Consider the following 19,584-nt stretch of genomic DNA (forward strand, 5'->3'; position numbering starts at 1 on the left):
ATTTCCTGTCACCCAGATCACCTTCAGGGGCTAATAAAGGTCCTCTTAGAGGGCAAGTTCTGTGTTCTGGGGCAGTGACTGGTAAGAGCTCTGCCTGTTCCATTTACAATGGGAGGCAAGGGATAAGTCACAAAGAATGAGCAAGAATGTCCAGGAACAGGTTGCTCATTATAAAAAAATAACATTATCCATAGGTAGAATACACATGGCAGGTCTCTCATGTTGGGCTGGCTTATTCTTGAGACTTAGCATACAACCTAACATCAGGTAAATAACACCTTGAATTTGTAGGGTGCTTCCTATGTTTCTAAATGCATTTATGTACATTCACTTTTTATCCTCACAATAACATTATGAGACAAGTAGGGTAAAGATTGTTATCTTCATCTTATATAAAATCTGACACTTAATGAAACTGAGAACTTGCCCTGGATGATTAGTTCAGGCAGGCCCGGAGCCTAAATTCTACTCCTAGCCCAAAGTACACACATTCACTGTTCATATCACCGTGGCAAAACGTATTTTGGAAAGCACATTGATAAGAGACAAGCCTACCTATGAGATGTCTCACGATGCTACCTTCCCCCCAGCCCTGCCTCTTCCAACTTCCCTAGTATTGTTGAGGACAAACTATCCTTCTGGTTGCCCAGGTGCTACAACCTCAAGGCCATCTTTGATTCTTTACTCTCCCTCACTCTAAAGATCAATCAGTTTACTGTTTCTAACTTTACACATCTAAAGTACATGACCTTTTCTCTAACAGTCACTATCCTCACCTCCTCAGGACGGTTGCAAAAGCTTCTAAACAGTTTAATCCATCTTCCAACCAGCTGCCAGAGTGGTTTCTCTAACAAGTAGCTCTGAAAAGCATTCCTATGCTCAGTAAAGTCTACAGAAGTGGGGAACCTTCGGCCTCGAAGCCACATGTGGCCCATTGAATCTCAAAGCTGAAATTAGATTCAGTCAAAGGGCCACACTTGAGGACTGAGAGGGCTACTGACTCTAAGATCAAACACAATTTCTTCTTTATCTAGTCTTTTTTAATTTCTAAGAGTTAGGCCTGTCCAATATGGAAAACCTGCCATGTATATTCCACCTACAGATAATGTTATTGATTATAATAATGAGCAACTGTTTCTGGAGATGTACAGCATTCAGGTTTGGATCTCTTCAACTTGACACAAGTGATGTCAAATAAATGTTTTAGGATAATACTGAAAAAAAAAGATCTTTCTAAAAGTTTTACTAAAACACACACACACATACTCTCTCTCTGTCTCTGTCTCTCTCTCTCTCCCCCCAAAGAGTCTGAAAGGATGAATGGCTGATTAAACAATACTGGGATTGAAGTTGTTAGTTCCAGGGATCCTAGGAAACACTGGCAGTAGCTTAATCATTTGGAGGCACTACATACTGAGGGATAGCTGGGTATCCAGCTTGAAACAATCACTTTCTGACTAGCCCCACCAAACAGTGCCCAGGGGCATTTATCTGGAACAGATTTCACTAGCACTTGGTACAGGTACCTACTAAACATACTATATATTTATTAAGCACCCACTGTGAGTCAAATGTTACACAAAGTACCAAGTGACAATCCCTGCCCTCATAATTACCAGACCATGCAGAAATAAGCAAAACCTGATACAAGACACACACTCATAGTGAATACAATTATTGTTGCCAATTCTGAGTGAGAATGACAAGCATTACAAGTAAAAAGAATATGAACATAACCATGGAATATAAGAGAAAATGTTAAATGTCCTAGAACAGGGAATTCTTAATCGTTTTTTCGTTTCATGGACCCCTCTGGCAGTTTAGCAAATCCTATGGATCTTTCCTTAGAATAATGGTTTTAGACAAAGAAAATAAAATATATAGGATTCAAAAGAAATAAATTATATTGACATACAGCTTTCAAAGTGTTTAATAAGCAAATTTATAGACCCCAGGTTAAGAACTCCTGCCCCATAGAGATTACTCTCTTAGGTTAAGATTTTAATAGACCAACTTTTGGGGTATTATTACTTTTTTTTCCCGTTGCAAGTTCTTTTAAATAAAACAATCAGTGTTGAAAAAAGTTCTTACCTCTGCTGGAATCCTTTAATACAATGTCAGAAATTTCAAACAGTTTCAGAGGTAGGGGCATCTTCCTATTAGCAGCAATTGTCTTCAGGAGCCCAGGAAGAAGAGTTGTACGTGCTACCTGCAGGTCAAGCATAAACCCTATGCCTGTGAAACTTAACGTGACTTCAAAAAAGTACCATTTCCCCTCACTTTTTTTGGACTGCTTAAACTTTATTATTCGTTTAACGTATCATCACTCAAATTTTAAAGTGTTCTCCAGCAACACTATAGTTTTAAAACAATTGTTACCAGAAGGATATTATGTATAAGAAAAAAAAGCACGACTCTTGCTGAAAACAAAACCATATTAAAAATCAGTCTGATTCCACTGCTTAGACTATGTCCTAAAGATGTCAAAGACAGAAAGGTCCTACATATACACAAACATTCACGGCAGTACTTTTTGTGTCAGTAAAGAACTGGAAACAATGTAGAAGCCCACCAACTGGAAAATGGCTACATAAACTGTGGTATGTGAATGGAATGGACTATTACTGTGTCATAAAGAATAAGACAAACACAAACAATTCAGAGAAACATTTGAAGATACATAGGAATTTAAAGGGAAGAAAGCAGAGTCAAAAGACTAATATGTATAATGACCACAATAACCTACATGCAAACAAAAGAACTCAAGTTAAATAGAGTGACCAGTCGGGTTTCTAGAGGAGTGATATTAAAATACAGAACCTTCCTTTCTGTTAAGAAATTGTAAATTATAAGCACTAAAAACTACATATGCTATCAACTGCAACTGCTTTATCAGACAGCTGTTTTTAAAGGAAGGAGGCTAGTATTTTAGTATTTTTAACTACATAAACCACCACTTATAATAGGTTCATTTGGAAAACATATTCTGAGTAGAGTAATACGAACACATCTTACTTCCTCAGCAAGAACAAGAATCATGGAATGTATAAGAGTATGTCTGGGCTTCACCAATCTGTTAACTCTATATATGTCCATATCTGCATTAAGAAAATGCAGCTTTCATAACTGCAAACATTTGCTCAAAATGAGGGCACTTCTTTCAGTCTCTCTAACCTTAGCCAAATGTGAAATAAAAGGCAACTGCACCCATGGAATTGGAGACAGAGACTCGGGTACCAGGCTCCTTAACTATTTCCATGTACAGGTTATTCAAAAGTCCCAGTTTTGTAAGTTAGGGAGGGTTTGTCTGTATTATTTTATCTGCATATGTCATTTACATGCAGATGACTTACAGAGAGACACAAAGTAAGCTTTGGTAATGGGAAGAAGGTAACAAAATGGTTTCATTCTTTTAGGAAAGGAATTGGGACAGTGTCCTACTTCATTTCAAACAAAAAGATATCATGCTACATTCTCCCTCTGCATTAGTATACATGCTAAGCACTAATCTCATGGGATTCAGTAAATTGCTCAGCCATCAAAACGCTTACCTGGAATTCTGCTGTCTTGGGGTTGGCTATGTGAACTGCCTTCGTGGCAGAAATATCCATGCCAAGTTTATCAGCAATATCCTCTTGTGAGCACTGAGAAACAACACGTTTAGAACAGATTACCATAGAAATGGCTAAACTTCAAATAAAGATGTGTCATTCTCTGTATGTCGCCTTACTACCCTCTCCTAAGTCAGGCCTCTTTATTCTATGTTCAACTCAATGTGCTAAAACGGTCTCTCTGTATCCATAAAAACAGTCCGCAACACATGCTACTTATCAGTTTCCATTGCTGTGGTGCTGATACTTTCTTGCCAACACATGAAACCGAACGGAATACGTCATGAAGATGCTGACAGGTGCTGTACCTGTGCCTTCCACGGTCCAGCCTTAACCAACTTTTCCATTCTCCGTTCTTCCTCTCCCTTCTATGAACGCCTACAGCAATGTGCTCAGAGCACTATTATGGGTACACATCATACACTACCTCGTACAGAGGCAGCACAATGTAGCACAAACTAAGCTAGATTTGGCATCAGAGCACCTGTGTTCAAATCTAGGCTCTGCTACTTTCTAGCTATGTGGCTTTGGACAAGTCATTTAAACTCTATGGGCCTCAGTTTCCTCATCTGTAAAATGAGGGGGCTTGGAGGAATGGTGTCTACATATCTTTCCAGCTCTAAATATAAGATCCTCTAAGTATCTGCTCTATGCATAGATAGCCCATTAATAAAGAGTGGTGAGACAAGCACAATGATGTCCCAAAAAAGGGGTTCCAATTTGAAGCTATGAAAGTGACACATTGAGACCAATAGTTCACCACAGGAAGTAAGCAATATTTCATACAAAAATTAATGTTCACTTCTTAGAGGAAGGAACCTAGTCTTAACTTGGAAATGACTGTACCAGCAGACTTATATACCCATTTCCAATAAACAGAGCTAAGGGATATTGATCCCTGCAGTATCCTACGAAGTCCCTTGAGTGGGATACTCTATATTTTATTTAGGTAAAGAAACTGATATATCCTCATGAAATCTATTTATTAAGATTAAAAAGTCATCAGAATGAGAGTTATCAACAAAAAGACCCAAATTAACAATGTATGACTGAGTGCAACATTTGGGGCCTTTGTTACTGCAAAAAGCAATGCAAAGTACCTGCCTTCTGATTCCTACACCAGGACAGGCTGCACTATGAAACCTAAGGACTGAAAAAAATGAAATGAAAAATTGCTCTCTTAGCATACTCCATAAGCTAAATGAGTTGTGCTACTGCAACGTGTCACCATTAAAAAGAACAAACTATGGGACAGTCAGGTGGCTCAGCAAGTAAGAGCACCAGCCTCAGTGTCGGGATGACCTGGGATCGAGTCCGGGCTCAGATACTCAGCACCACACCTAGAAATAACTGGCCGTGTAACCTTGAGCAAGTTACTTAACCCCAATTGCTTAAAAAAAAAAAAAAGAACAAACTAGAGAATGAGATATGAGAAGGTGATTAGGTCCCTCTCCCCCTCAACTTCTGTTAGGGTGTAATGTGTTTGGAAAGCCATGCACTAAGAGAACAGACAACACAGAGATGCTAGACTTTATAGAAAAGCCAGGGAACTACAATTCATAGATATGTTTTTAAATGGTCAATGTGTTTTGTTCCATCTAATTCTATAAATAATCTACTTCCTCATATAAGCCTTTCATGTTAACTTCTGAACTCAAAGCAAATGTCTGAAGATGTGAACAAATCCCCCAAGGTAGGTAATAATGCAGAACAGTTGTCAAGTCTTTAACTAGGGCGGCATCTAGTGGGCATTGCCATGATGAAATCCAGACTAGAAAATGCTAAGATAATTTAGTTGTGAAATCCATAATGAGCCCATGCTACAGTTTAACGTATGAGATGCTATTTCAATTACTTGGCTTTCTCCTTCTCTACTTGTAGCAGAGAATCAAAGCAAGCATCCACATTTACATTCCACAAACACCACCAGTTCTTGCAGAGGGGCTGCTAGTAGCATCAGCAAATGCCAACTTGCCAAGATTACTGTATATTTCTTATATTCTTATTACATTATGATAAGATAATGAAATACATGCTTAAAGCTCAAAAAAGTAAGGCATCATTCAGACAATGCAGGCCAGTAAGACATACCAGAGCAAAGGTAAGGGCTTCAGTGAATCCTGCAGCTGCCAAGTCATGCCTCAGGAGTTCTGTGAGCTTATTCAGAGGTAACTGCAAGATAAAATTATATTTGTACTACTTAACCTCAAAAAAGTTCACATTTTTCTTAAATGGTTTCTAGTACAAGAAAGGGCAAATTATTATGGAGGCGAAGCATCTTTCCTTTGCTGATAAGCACACTACCACTCACTCACAAACACACACAGTGTCTGTCTTTGGACCCAACTTGAGAAAATGAGTTTCCCCATTAGAGAGTCAGCAAGGGCTCCAAGTCTGAAACCTGTCTTTTTTCAAAGAACTAGCCACCATAGGTCTCCAACTTGCTCTAATCAGTTGGGCATCTGTTTTGTATCCTATCCACTGCAAATGCTTCTCATAGCAAAGCATGTCAAAATATTGTTTAATTCTTATGCTCTGTTTTCCCCAAACCCTCCTGGCATTCAATAGTCAGTTACTAACAATAAGGGGTGTTTATTTAAGGGTGCAATCTTACTTGATTAGCTATGGTGTACGTTTTCGGTATAGTCATCTGAATGTTGTTATAACCATAAGCAATAGCTGCATCTTCTACAATATCACAGGCATGGATAATGTCAGCTCTGGTTGGAGGGATTTCAATCTCTATCTGGTTCCCATCCCCTATGACTTCTGACTTTAAATACATCCTGGTCAGAAGCTTTGCAAGACTTGCTGGAGTTTCACTGAAATAGGAAAATGAAAATTTCATTACATTTTAAAAAGCATTATTATATTTTGAAAAAAAAATTGTAACTACGTCACAAGCTTCCTTATGAATTGATTTTAAAATAAGAGATATGATATTTTGTATTATACTACCTTCTTAATTCCAGATGGAAAGACCTTCCCAAACATTCCTTGAGATAAGATAAAATATAATTTGCTCTTTATTCCTGTATATCTTTTAAATGAGTATGAATGAGTTTTCCATAGCATACCTGATTCCAATTTGCTTGTTAATTAAATCAGCTTTCACCATCTCCTTTCGGTAAGCTAATTCCTATGGAGAAGGAAAAGATTTTATAAAACATACAAGAAAATTAAATCATTTTACATTAGGATACAGATTTCAATGATTCCTAATCCCACTTTAAAAAAAATTTAATCACCATCTTAGATGGATTTTTTTAAAAAGGCAGATGAATTAGGATTAGTTCAGTATTTCAGAACATTATACTTTATATGAAAAAACTAATTTTAAAAGATTCCTTCCTTGACAGACAGATCTATGAATGTATTACTTACTAATCAACTCACTACGAAATATTACAAAGATTCTCTTAAGTAAACCTCTGAATAAGGAATAAAACACTGAACAATGTTTTTTGAAGACTTAACCAGTCTTTCCAATAGCAAAGCACTGGTACATTATATCACCTCAACAGTTTTTGAACTGGGCTTGAGATTTTGGCAAGTCTGACAGGTCAAATTAGGGTGAAAAGAAAACCACAATTAAAGATAACATTATTTTTACATTAGTCCCAGAATTCTTCTCAAGTTTAGATGGCCTATTGATCAATGATCATAGACTTAAGAAAGACAAAATCCAAAGAATGAAATGTGGGAGCAGAATATTAAAAGTGTGTTAAGCACTAGGCAATAAAAATTCATATATTTGAATAATTCTTTAAAGAATATTAAGTTCTTTCCTTACAATAATCCTGTGAGGTTATACAAATATTATATATTGTCCCCATTTTACAGAGGGGAGAAATGGAGGCTCTGAGAGGCTGAACATCTTGCTGATGGTCACACAGATGGTAACTGTTTGAGGAAGGATTCACATCCAGGACTTTGACTACAAGTTGGGCGCTCTTTCACTAAAGAGGCAGAGAGGTGGGAGAGTGGAGAGAGCACTGAATCTGGAGTCAGGAAGACTGGAGTTTGAATCCAGTTTCAGCTATTCAATCCTGTGTAAGTCACTTAATCTCTGTCTGTCCCAGTTTTCTCTACTATAAAATCAGGACCATAATCATCTTGCAGGGTTGTTGTGAAGGTCAAATGTGATAATACTGGTAAAGTGTTCATCACAGTACCTGACGTAGAGTAGGTGCTGAATAAATGCTTACCTCCCTCTTCTTCCCTATGCACATTGCTACTCAATTAAAAAAGCCAATACAGATTCTTAAGTCACTACAGCTTAAAGAATTTTTTTTAAAAAATGCTTAGTAAGCTCTTTCTAAAGCAGTAAGTCTTTTGCCCTGTTTGGGTTTCAGTTTTCAGCTGTAGAATGGGCCTACTGCCCATCATACCCATCTGCGCCTTCCCTCGCTCCTGCATCTGCCTGTCCCTGTGGTGCCATAGGAAAGACCTGGCATTGAGAGTGTTAAACAGCTCTTGTCCTTAGTACTTGCCCTTTGTCTAAAGTGGGGCTTATTAACCTGGGATCTGTGAACTTTCAAAAAAGGCTTGAATACTCTCTCAATATAACTGGCTTCTTCTGCAGTCCTGTGTTTTTTATTTTACGCATTTAAAAACATTCTTCTGAGAAGGGCTCCACAGATAGCCTTCCTTCCCCAGTTCCAAAGCAGCTCATGACACAAAAGACTAAGAACCTCTGTCCTAGGGGATGCCTTCCCTTCCATCCCAGGCCCTCCTTAAAGCCATCTCCCAGACCAGTCCTCTGGTGCTGTTGGAGAGGCTGGCCACACCATCACACTGAGGCCATGATTCTCAGAACACTCTCGGTGGGTGCTGCCAGACTGCAGCTGTCGAGGAGAATCCTGGCAGTAACAATGTGCTCAACAGAAAGGAAAGGATATGCTCCAGAAAGTGCGAAACCTAAAAGCTTACATTTTTCCATCTACCTTGGGCATCTTAATCATGTAAAAATGGCATACCCTTGATCAGTTTCTGAATTCCTTTCAAATTTCTAATTGTCACTGACATTTGTAAACATAAAAAGCTTTATAAAAATATAAGCAATGATACGTCCTCACATTTCCAAGTTTTGCTTCAAAGTGGAGGAATGGATGAAATAACTTCCTAAGATTCTACTTCTCTCTCCACATTCCTAGCATCACAAATACTTTTTAAAAATAATTGTCTCTAAAAACTATATACCACTTGGAAAAATCATGCTATTTCACTTGTATAAGAATACCAATTTAGACCTAAGGGACCTTTTTTATCATCTCAAAATGGATAGCAATACGTAAGAAAAAAATTAACCAAATTTAAAAACTCATACCTCATTCTCAAATGTTTAATACAACATTTATATTAACATCTGAGCAATACACAGATTTTATAAAAACCTATTTCTTAGGGTTAAACATCAAGTTTGTTTTGTTTTGTTTTTGTTTTGTTTTTTTTGCCTTTTTGGAGGGGGTAAGCCAGGGCAAATGGGGTTAAGTGACTTGTCCAAGGTCACACAGCTAGTAAGTGTTAAGTGTCTGAGGCCAGATTTGAACTCAGGTCCTCCCGATTCCAGGGCCAGTGCTCTATTCACTGTGCCACCCAGCCGCCCCTTGTTTGTTTTTTAAAGACAATTATTCTGTACCAAAACTGAGCCCAAAGAATTTAAGAGCTGGAAGGGTGTTCAGAGGTCATCTAGTTCAACCCTCACCTTCATAAGAATCCTTTCTACCACATTCCTGACAAATGGAGGCTTCTTGTATGGCAGCTCTAAGCGAGGAAGTTTCTTATATAAAGCTAAATACAAAGTTTACTTATACAAAGCTAACATTTACTTCTTTTTAACTTCCATTCAAGCAAGCTAACTAGGCTAGGCATTCTCTCATTCAAACCAAGAATTTACTAAAACAGGGTTAAGAATCCCCCAACCAGACTGACTTCCCCCTTTTTATAGCTACACAAATATTCTCATTTTATATTGCTGTGAACAGCACCATTCCTGATGGCAAACCCTACTTCGCTCATGAGGCAGGAACTGTTTACAGATTCCACACCCTTCAAATGGTACATATAAAGACTAAGAGCGGCCTTCCAGGCTCTTGGCTTCTCCTCATGAGCCGCTCCGAAGGGTTTGACTGCATACAGATAAAACCTAACATGGTAACATCCTTACTAAGGCAGAATTATGACCCTGAGCAGTCTCCACATTGTCACCTGTTGCACTGGTTACACTAAGCTCCCCTGGGGGCTTAGAGGCTTGGATTTTTTATTAAGGTTTTAGACCCTGACAACAGCTGCACTACCTACTGAACTAGGTCTGATGATACATTTGAAATGATTTATTGGTTACAGCAATGGCCTTTAGCAACTTCTGATTTCAGATGACTGAACAAGACTAATTGAGTCTGGGGTGATGAATGTGTATCCTTGCCAGAGGTGGAACTGCAAATTACCCAGTTAAAAAGTTAGGTCAAAGAGGTTATAGCATGCTGTGCCTTTCAGAGCCTTCTCCTTACACAAGGGTTCTTCTTCCCAGTCAACAGAGTAGTACATTGGATAGAGCGCTGGCCTTGGAGTCAGGAAGACCTGAGTTCCAATCTGGCCTCAGATACAAGCTGACGGGATCTCAGATAGGTCACTTCACCTCTGCCTCAGTTTCCTTCTCTGTAAAATGGAAATAATAATAGCCCCTATCTCCCAGGATTATTGTGAGGATCAAATAAGATAATACTTATGACACTTAGCAAATCTTAAAACACTATACAAACATTAGTTGTTGTTATTGTTGTTACTGTTAACACTTACTGGATACATATAGGATTTCCCATCAGGATAAATTACTTCAGCAGCTTCAACCCTGAAAGAGAAAACCACCAACTGATTTCTTAGTTTGGTCATTCACAATAGGAAAGCCTGGCCATATGGGATAGTAATTTGTCCTACTTACGTAAACTGCTTCTCACAATATTCACTGAACATTGTGACAATGACATCAAGGACTATTTTTGCCTGGAGAAAGAAAAACACTATTGTGACCATCTATACTTCACAGCTAAGATGGAAAATGACTAACGACTGAGCAGTATTCAGCAGTCCTCTTTCTAGCTTCCTAGAACTGGAATTCTCCATGTACTGTCTAAGGATAGGGGTGAAAGACAAGCTCATGGGCCATGATTGTTCAGTTCCTATCTTTGTGCTCTCCAGTTCTGGAGTTATCAAAGTCTCAGTTCTGCATCTGTAGCAAATACAAATCCATCCTCTATTAGGATTCTTCCTTCAAAGACAACTGAAACACTAAGAAAATTTCAACTATCTTTATACTTACGACACAAGGACATGTTTTTTAAAATACAAATTGCTTTGGTAAGCTAAAAATCATATAAAGCTGTGGGCAGAGTCAAGATGGGGGAGAAAAGGCAGGGACTCGCCTGAGCTCTCCCAAATTTCTCTCCAAACAACTTCAAATAAAAGGATGGAGTGAAACAATTTTCCAACCTAAGACAGCTTAGAAGGTCAGCAAGAAAGGTATCAAACCAGGGTGAAAGTGGAGTGCAGGCTATACCCCAGAAAACAAGCAGCAGACCTAAGGAGTCATTCAATCAATAGCCACAGAGGCTACTTTTGGACCTCTCGACCCACAGATGGCTAAGGGGTCAGAAGGAGCTACAGGGTCCCTCTGCTGGCACTGGGTGCAGGACTCTGTAGCGCTGCCAATACAGGGATCTAGGTGATAGGCTAGGGTTACAATCCCAGGACAAGGAGAAGCACTAGCACATGAAAGCTTGCAGCCCTGGTGGAGCAGGGACCCTAGGCACAGTTCTAGGGAAGAAAAGAGTTCTTGTTTTCACTTGCAGACCAGAACACAGGCCAAGAGAGCAGAAACACATATCTCCTTAGGTCATACCACTTCAGAAGAACTGAAAGTTTATAAATACCCAGAACTAACTCTACAAAAATCCTGAAGCTGACATAGTGCCCCCTCCATTCCAGGAACAGAGCCCAACTTTAATATAAAGTTAAAAGTCAAGAAATAGGCTGGAAAATAAGTCAACAACAAAAAAAGATCCTGACCAAAGAAAGTTACTATGGTGACAGGGAAGGTAAAAAACAAACTCAGAAGAAAACAAAGTCAAAATTGCTACACCTAAAACCTCAAAGAAAAATGTGAATTGTTCTCAGGCCCAAAAAGAATTCCTAATATCGGGGTGGCCAGGTGGCGCAGTGAGTAAGAGCATCAGCCCCAGAGTCGGGATGACCTGGGATCTAATCCAGGCTCTGATACTTAGTGCCACACCCAGAAATAACTAGCTGTGTAACCTTGAGCAAGTTACTTAACCCCAATTGCTTTAAAAAAAAAAAAGAATTCCTAATATGGCTCAAAAAGAACTTTAAAAATCAAATAAGAGAGCAATTCATACAAAGCAAATCATACAAAACTTCAAGGAAATATATCTCCTGTATCAACAGTGTTACAGACAATATAGCTTGAAATGATTTAATCCTTTAGGGAAGGTATCTAAGGTCTTTTGATTTACAGACAACACATCTTTAGGAGTAAGGTAATAAAAGCTACATTGTTTTGATAATATTTCTACAGATAAATATGAAAAATGTAAATTTTAATTGGGGTATATTGTTACTAGTCTCTAAGACAATGAGCCTTCTATGAAACAGAGTCCTACATACAGTGCCAGCAGAGGGACCCCTGTAACTCCTTCTGACCCCTTAGCCATCTGTGGGTTGAGAGGTCCAAAAGTAGCCTCTGCGGCAACTTGCTTAGTTGCCAGCTTCTTATGCCTTACTCAAAACAAAACAAAAAAACTAAGGTGGAGAGCTCATGCAGTAATTAAGACTCCACAGCAAACCAATCAAAAAACTATAAGGATGGAAAACAAGTGAAATAGGCATCATGGGTAAGAATGAGGCCATCATATAACAGTCCAGATTTTTCTACAGAAATCATCTTTATGTCTATAGTGAATCCAAATTATTTACCAAGTACTTAAGAAGGCATTCCTTTCTAGTAAGTACTTGATCTGTGCCACATGAAAGAAGCACCAAAACCAAAGCATGGACTATTCTGACCTCCCTGTGCTAAACTGTGCCTACCCTGAACATTCATTATTTTAAAATGTAAATATCTGGTATAAGAATATAAGTAGAAACATAAAGGTCTTGCAGCACACGAAAGAGAATTCAGGCTCCATTTACCTTAGTAAGATCAGTTCCTGTGCATTCAATAAACACGTTCCTGGTTTTTAATGTGATTTTTGAATGATCACCTACAATAAGTATAAAACAAAATTCCAAAAGATCAATTTTAGAAAGACAAAGGCTTTTCATCATACAAGAACATGAGTGCCTTTTTATTGCAAGAATAGTAAAACAAGTAAGTAAGAGCACCAGCCCCAGAGTCGGGAGACCTGGGATCGAATCCGGTCTCAGATACTTAGCACCCACCCAGAAACACCTGGCCATGTAACCTTGAGCAAGTTACTTAACCGCAATTCCTATTTAAAAAAAAAAAAAGAACAGTAAAACAAAAGAGAAATTAAAATTTAGTTGAAGTTAGAATCTTCTGGCTTGGAGAGAACGCCTACAGTTAAATTCCAGGGACTTTGTAAAATAAAGAGGTCTTTATGGGGAGAGGTCCACTTCTTTGAAAGACAACTTAACCCCTTCCAAAAAAAGCTGTCTGAATCATATTTACAACCAATATCTGTGAACCAACATTTCCAAATATAGTAGACTTCAGCTAATCAGAATGCCTGAACAATTTTCCAGCTAGTTGAGATGTAATCCTTTATGTGACAGGTCATTAAAATTGTTACCTTCTTAATGAAAAATCCTGCTAAAATGTACTATACACCTTCCTGATTTCTAAAACTGAATATGTTAATCATTTTATTTATTTTAATCACTTCGACACATATTTCCGTGCCTACTATGTGCAAAGCACAATGGTACCAGCTGAGTATACCAAGATAGATGGGGTGCTCTCAGAAGTATTTCAGCCTGGGGGAGAGAAGAATAGAGGCAGCAAGCGTTCATGGAAAGAACACAGATTTGGAAGGCTGAGAATCTGTATTTGAATATTATCTCTGGCACTGACCATAAACTATGACTCCAACTTACAATAAATTTACAATTTCTTGGTAACCAGGCAATAATTTTCTTTATATTCTGCTTGCTATATGAACTATCAATTCTAGACACTGAACAAAACAAAGTAACAGCATAAATTGTACCTTTAATGTTATGAGTCTGAAAGGCCTATATGGGGCCAATATGATGCATAGGTTTTTTTCATAAAATATATTTGGTCTGATTGTCATATCCTAAACAGCAAAAACGACTTCATAAGCTGAAATCAGGGAGCTAAACACAAGCAGGAAGATGCTGAAAACATTTCCACACACTAAACCCTTCTTCAGGGGATCTGTAATAACCTACCTAGCAATAAAAAGCTGTCCCCTAGCTGAGGTCCCCTTACTAGGGTACAGGAAGGCCCTAAAGGGCTACTGTACCTGAATGGAGTGTTGTGGAAACAGTGCTACAGACCGTAAAGCTTGAAGTTATTTAGTTCTTTAGGGAAAAAAAAAAGTCTAAGGTCTTTTAATAATGCAGACAACAAATTTCTGTTGTCAGTGTGAACGGTGGGAATTAACCAAATTGCTCTTTCCCCCATCCCTCCCAAGACTTCGTTACCCAATGGTGCCTCCCAAGCCCTAGGCTACTCCTAATTATTACTGACCTCTAGTTCTTTTTGTCACATGGCTAGCCCCCCAAATGATCCCCTTTTGCATTTAACAGCTGACATTTTAGAGAAATTACCAGGCAGGGGCTTCTTTTCCTTACGCTAGGCAATCTGAAGGCTCTGAATCTAGCTCTTCATCAGAGGACTCACTGCCTGAAGCCTACTCAGGGATGCTTCTTAGTTACCAAAGGGAACTTTGTTTTGGTTTTTGGGTTTTTTTGGGGGGGAGAAAGGATTGCGGGGGGGGGGGAGTGAACCCTACTCAGCCTCACTTTATCAATCTTCTCTCTGTGCACACAGTAGGTGTGCTCCCTGCCTGACTCACCTGCCTACCCTGAAGTTCATTCCCTGGAAGCCATGATGCTCTCAGGACAGATAGTGATCAGACTTTCTGTTCTTTCAGTCCAGATACAACAGGTGCTGTGGTCTCTCACCCCACCTCTCCCTATGTTCTCAAAGGCTATGCCAATAAAGAATAAAAACTTCTCCTTTTTGGAATACAAAATGGACTAGGGATCTGCTCATTGGAAGTGATGGTACTCAGAAACTTCATTAAGTTTTCTCATCAACTGTAGTATTCTGACCTTCAACAGCATTAAGCTAGGAAAGAGAATTTTTTAAATGGGAGGAAATGGACTAGAGAAAGTACAGAAGAAATCAAGACAAAAAGTTTTTAAGTGAACCAGAAAATAATAGTTAAACTGAATTACTTTCTAAATACACTTTATAATGATGGAGAAGTTAATAGGTTCGAAGGACCTAATTTAAAATATTAGAAAGGCCCACAAGAAAAAAAGTTAAGCCATCTCTCTATAAGAAAATCTGTATTAAACCATTAGTTATGGCATCACTGAATGTCAAGATCTAAAAGGGAGTTTGGAAATCATCTATTCCAATCCTCTCACTTTACATGATGTCTATCATGATCACTCACATTCTACACCAAGGACATGTCTCAAGAACATTTATTGCTACAGGCAGGTTTCAGTCATCTGACATGAAGACAGATATAACACACAACTAAAGCACCACTGAAATGTCAAATCATTAACACTAAGTAAGCTTTGGCAAGGATGGAGAAGACAGAGGGACCCAGGCAGAGCATGGAAGTGAATGCCACGGAACCCAACCCAGACTCATTTTCTCAGTCTTTTCACTGTGCATACAGTAGGGGCTTACTAAATGCTTCTTGCCTGACTCAGCTTCCTGTCCTGAAGTTCATTTCCTGGAAATCATGATGCTCTCAGAACAGATGGCCACTGGACTTCCTGCTCTTTTAGCCCAGAGACAGCAGGTGCTGTGTCTCTGACACCACTGTCCCTATGATTGACACTCAGGATGATTTTCTATTTCCTCTGTCCTAAAAGCTGCTTTGCTGTAATTTTTTGCTCACCCCCTTCAATGTAAATCCTCATATTTGAAATTAAAAGATGAAATATGCCCATAATAAGAGGTAAAATAATCTTCTATCTGAATAAATCACAACCATGAGAAGTGTCATACTATAAAGTTCAAGACAATAAAAATCCTTCCCAGAGCGATCCGGAATGGACAGTTGGGAGTTTGCTTCAAGAACTGTGTGAAGTTTAATTCTGCCTTGGAATCTGGTTTAAGTCTGCCAAGTAAAAGAAATTTCCTTTTAGACTTTTGAATTCTGCTCAAACTGCAAACAACCCAAATATTTACAGAAAGAACAATCTGAACTGAGAACATCACCAAAAGAATAGGAGATAATAACTGACATCACCCTCAAATTTAGAACAGGTGCTGAACATCAGGAAAAAAAATTAAAATATGTATAATGCTTAGTGAAATTCAGTTCAGCTGTTTAACATTAGAAAGAAGGGGAAAAGAAGAAATCCAGCCAAGCTCACAGTCATTTCACATTATGTTACAATCTCTTCTGAGCCAGGGCCTGATCACTCAATGTTTAGTCACTCAATGTTAGTAAGAGTCAAACTAAACTCAAATTTCATGATTATGCAATGCAACTGATTTTTATTTTTTTACTATTAAAGAAATGCATCTCCCTCCTTTAGCCAGAGAAGTGGGGCACTGCAGGAATGGAAAGCTGCCTATGCTCTCAGATGGTCAAATGCTTTGTGTTAGCTGGTTTGACTTAAATTCTGTTTTTCTCTGTTACCAAAAAAAAGAATTTATTGGATAAGGTGGGGGAGTAATATTTGAAAATGACCACAATGTAAAAACTTCAATGAAACATTTTTTAAAGTAGAAAAACAATACAATTCAGCAATAACAGGAACTACTACTACTACTATTATATAATGCCTATAATATACAAATGTCTACAAATGCTACAAAGTGCCCCACGACCTGTGCAGGATTCTTTACAGTTATCTCATTTGGTCCTCACAGCAGCCCGGGGAAGTCGATGCTATTATTAGCCTCATTTTACTGATGAGGAAAATGAGGTAAACAGAGGTTAGACTTACCCTGGGCCACACCCCAAGAAAGTGCCTGAGGCTACATTTGAACTCAGGTCTTCCTGGAACTCTACCCACTGAACCAGCCAGCAGTAAATAAGAAGCTACCTTCAAAGCCAGGCAGACCTGGGTTCAAGTCTGGATTCTGATACAAACTGTCTGTGTCATATGCAATTCAAAGACTCTAAGCTGCAGAGAAGGTGCTGGCCTGAACTGGTAACCCAGGAGTCCCCCTATATAAGTGAAATTACAGCTCTAGGCCCTAACATTATCCCTATTTAAAACAGATGTGTGTGTGCATATAATAATATAATACACATACACACATTTTTTTTTTACTATTATTAGAAACTATTTTTGATGATGAGTGGGAATACCTTCTGAAGGAATACCTTCTAGTAGTAATTATAAAAAAATCACTCTCCCAGTTACTATTATGTGGGAGGAAAAAAATTGGTCCCTTCTGTGTTTAAAAGACTCCCCATTCTTAAAGTCAGGTATTAGAACGATTCATTAAGTGAGCAAGAGGCACATTTAGATGATGCCCAAAGGGCATATTCTCCACCCTGCCTCCCACTGTAAAGTTTACCCTTCCTCCTAACCCTAGTCAATGGGGCTCCCAATCTTGCTCAGATTGGAAGTGCAGCCCCACTCACTGGCTGACACCACTGATGATGGCAGCTTGGCCCTCCTGGGCCAGGCCACTTCTTGTTGGGCAGTCTAGTGGCCCCCCTTCCTACTCCTGGAGATTCTGGGGTTGAACCTGGTGTGAATACCTGAACAACTGAGCCTTCCGGCAGTTCAGAAATCTTGAACTCAAGTGAACCAGAAGCCTCAGACTCCCACACCCAGCCTCTAAGTCACTTTCTAATGCCTTACAAATCTTGATAAACTGAAAAACTTTAGTAAAGAGTAAATAAAAGGTTACAACAAACCTTAGTCACAAAAATATCAAATATCTTCATAACATGAAGGCTACATGATGGATTTTTAGAAAAACCCAACAACCAAAAAAGGGAAGAAAACAAATGTCAGCATTCTTATGAAAATAGTAAAAGGATGGACAGGCATTTTAGGAAATTGCAGAGGCCTTCCCCTAACAGTTTTTTAAGTCTTTCTCCACATGCAGAATAAAATAACACATTGAAAGAATGATCAGCTCACTATTTATAAGCCAAGCCTAAGTGGCACACATATACCATCCACCCTTTCTGAAAATGAGCCAAGTCTGAATTTAGGGACCCAAGTGAGGGACGTGAGATTACGGTTTCACTCATCAGAATGCAGGCCCTCCACTAAGGTGGTCCAGCACCGATGCCTCGCTGTGGTAGTGCCCTGCCAGTGGAATGAATGAATGAAAAGCATCCATTATGTGTATACTGTGTGCCAGGCAGTGTGCTAAGGATACAAATATATGCAAACAAGACAGTCCCTGCCCTTCCCAAACAGGGAAGGAGTCAGGGGTGCTTGGAGTTAGAACTGACAGAGGGGGTGGGTGTTGGTGGCATGGCATGAGTAGAAGGGGACCTGGAAAGAAGAATGGACCTGGAAAAATTGGGGGGAAGGAGGAGGAAGAGGAGAGGGAGGAGGAACAGAAAAGGAAGGGAGGAGGAAGAGGAGGGAAAGAAGGGAGAGGAGGAGGAGAAGAGGAGAGAAAAGAGGGGGAATGCGAAGAGGAGGAAAAAAACAAAGAGGAGAGAGAGGAGGGGGAGCTTGAAGTGCAGGTGGAATAGAAACTTGGCCAAGTTAGTTTTCTACTGCAGACCCAATGACAATTGTAAATCAATTGTCCTGTTTTCCAAAGCCAAGACTGTCTAAGTTTGGAGAAGGCCATGGCTCAAGTTTAGATGATTATCTCCCTTATTCTGACCTCCTCTTTTGTTGTTCCTAATGTCCCATAACTAAAGAAAAACTCCAAACTAAAATGAAGAGGACATAACTCAAAGCTGCATTAAGAATTCTTTTTTTTTTAAATTTGTATTGACCAAAACTCAACGTTGGAATTTAGGTGACTATCCCAGCCCCAACTCAGCCAGTACCCAGGTAGGTACTCTGGTCCCTTCATCTCTCTGGGCCTGTTTCCCCAAGGGGAAAATAAATGTATTGAACTAGATGGCCTCCAAAGTCCACTCTAGCTCTGAACAACCTATGTCCAAGGAGCCACCTACAGCACAGTCCTTCCTAATTCACACACTGCAGAATACTCATTCACAATCTTTTTAGAACAAGAGGTACCTTAAGTAAAAAGCAAAAAAATCAGCACACAAGAATAATAAACCTATTCAAAAAGCAATCCTAAATTGTCCAAGAGGGCTTTGCATGCATTCTCCTCTTGCTCTTCAAAAACATGGTCAAGGCAGCAAAATAGCAGCATAATGATGATGCTGATGATGACCACTGCCTGGAACTGACCTATGACACCAAGCTGGAGAGTACGTTAGGCCACAGGGGAGTCTCACAAGCTACCACCATGTGGCAAACAGTCTTCCACTTTCTGATCTGCCCCAGACGACACTCCTTATCTCCTGTTAAAATGCACAAATCCAAGGGACAGAAACATTCCAGGCACAGCTTCCATGGGCACTAGAGCTAGCAGAGCCCAACCCTGTTACACTGTCATCACTAGTCCAGCACCCTGGATTTGGTATATCTGAGCCCTATAAAGCCTCTAGCTCACCTCCTTTAGTCTAAGAGTACCAAGTAGAACAAGGCAGAGGAAGGTAAGAGGTGAAGACAGGGGGAGGATGGGGAAGAGGTCTGGCATGAGTTAAATAAC

General features: G+C 39.3%; 1 protein-coding gene across 1 annotated transcript in view; it reads right to left on the reverse strand.

Moving 5' to 3' along the window:
* FARSB (phenylalanyl-tRNA synthetase subunit beta) overlaps positions 1–19,584 on the reverse strand; it is a 96,368-nt gene that overhangs the window by 35,622 nt on the left and 41,162 nt on the right. Inside the window, exons 9-16 of the mRNA XM_069104521.1 lie at positions 12,819–12,889; positions 10,555–10,616; positions 10,413–10,464; positions 6,689–6,750; positions 6,226–6,433; positions 5,703–5,783; positions 3,552–3,644; positions 2,092–2,209 (exon numbers count right to left, since the gene is read on the reverse strand). Coding sequence (XP_068960622.1) covers positions 2,092–2,209; positions 3,552–3,644; positions 5,703–5,783; positions 6,226–6,433; positions 6,689–6,750; positions 10,413–10,464; positions 10,555–10,616; positions 12,819–12,889 — 747 coding nt within the window. The remainder of the gene's footprint in view (positions 1–2,091; positions 2,210–3,551; positions 3,645–5,702; positions 5,784–6,225; positions 6,434–6,688; positions 6,751–10,412; positions 10,465–10,554; positions 10,617–12,818; positions 12,890–19,584) is intronic.

Source organism: Petaurus breviceps, unplaced genomic scaffold, assembly GCF_028583685.1.
Source record: "Petaurus breviceps papuanus isolate PSGF00001 unplaced genomic scaffold, PetGlider_PUasm1.0 688, whole genome shotgun sequence".
Classification (NCBI taxonomy): domain Eukaryota; kingdom Metazoa; phylum Chordata; class Mammalia; order Diprotodontia; family Petauridae; genus Petaurus; species Petaurus breviceps.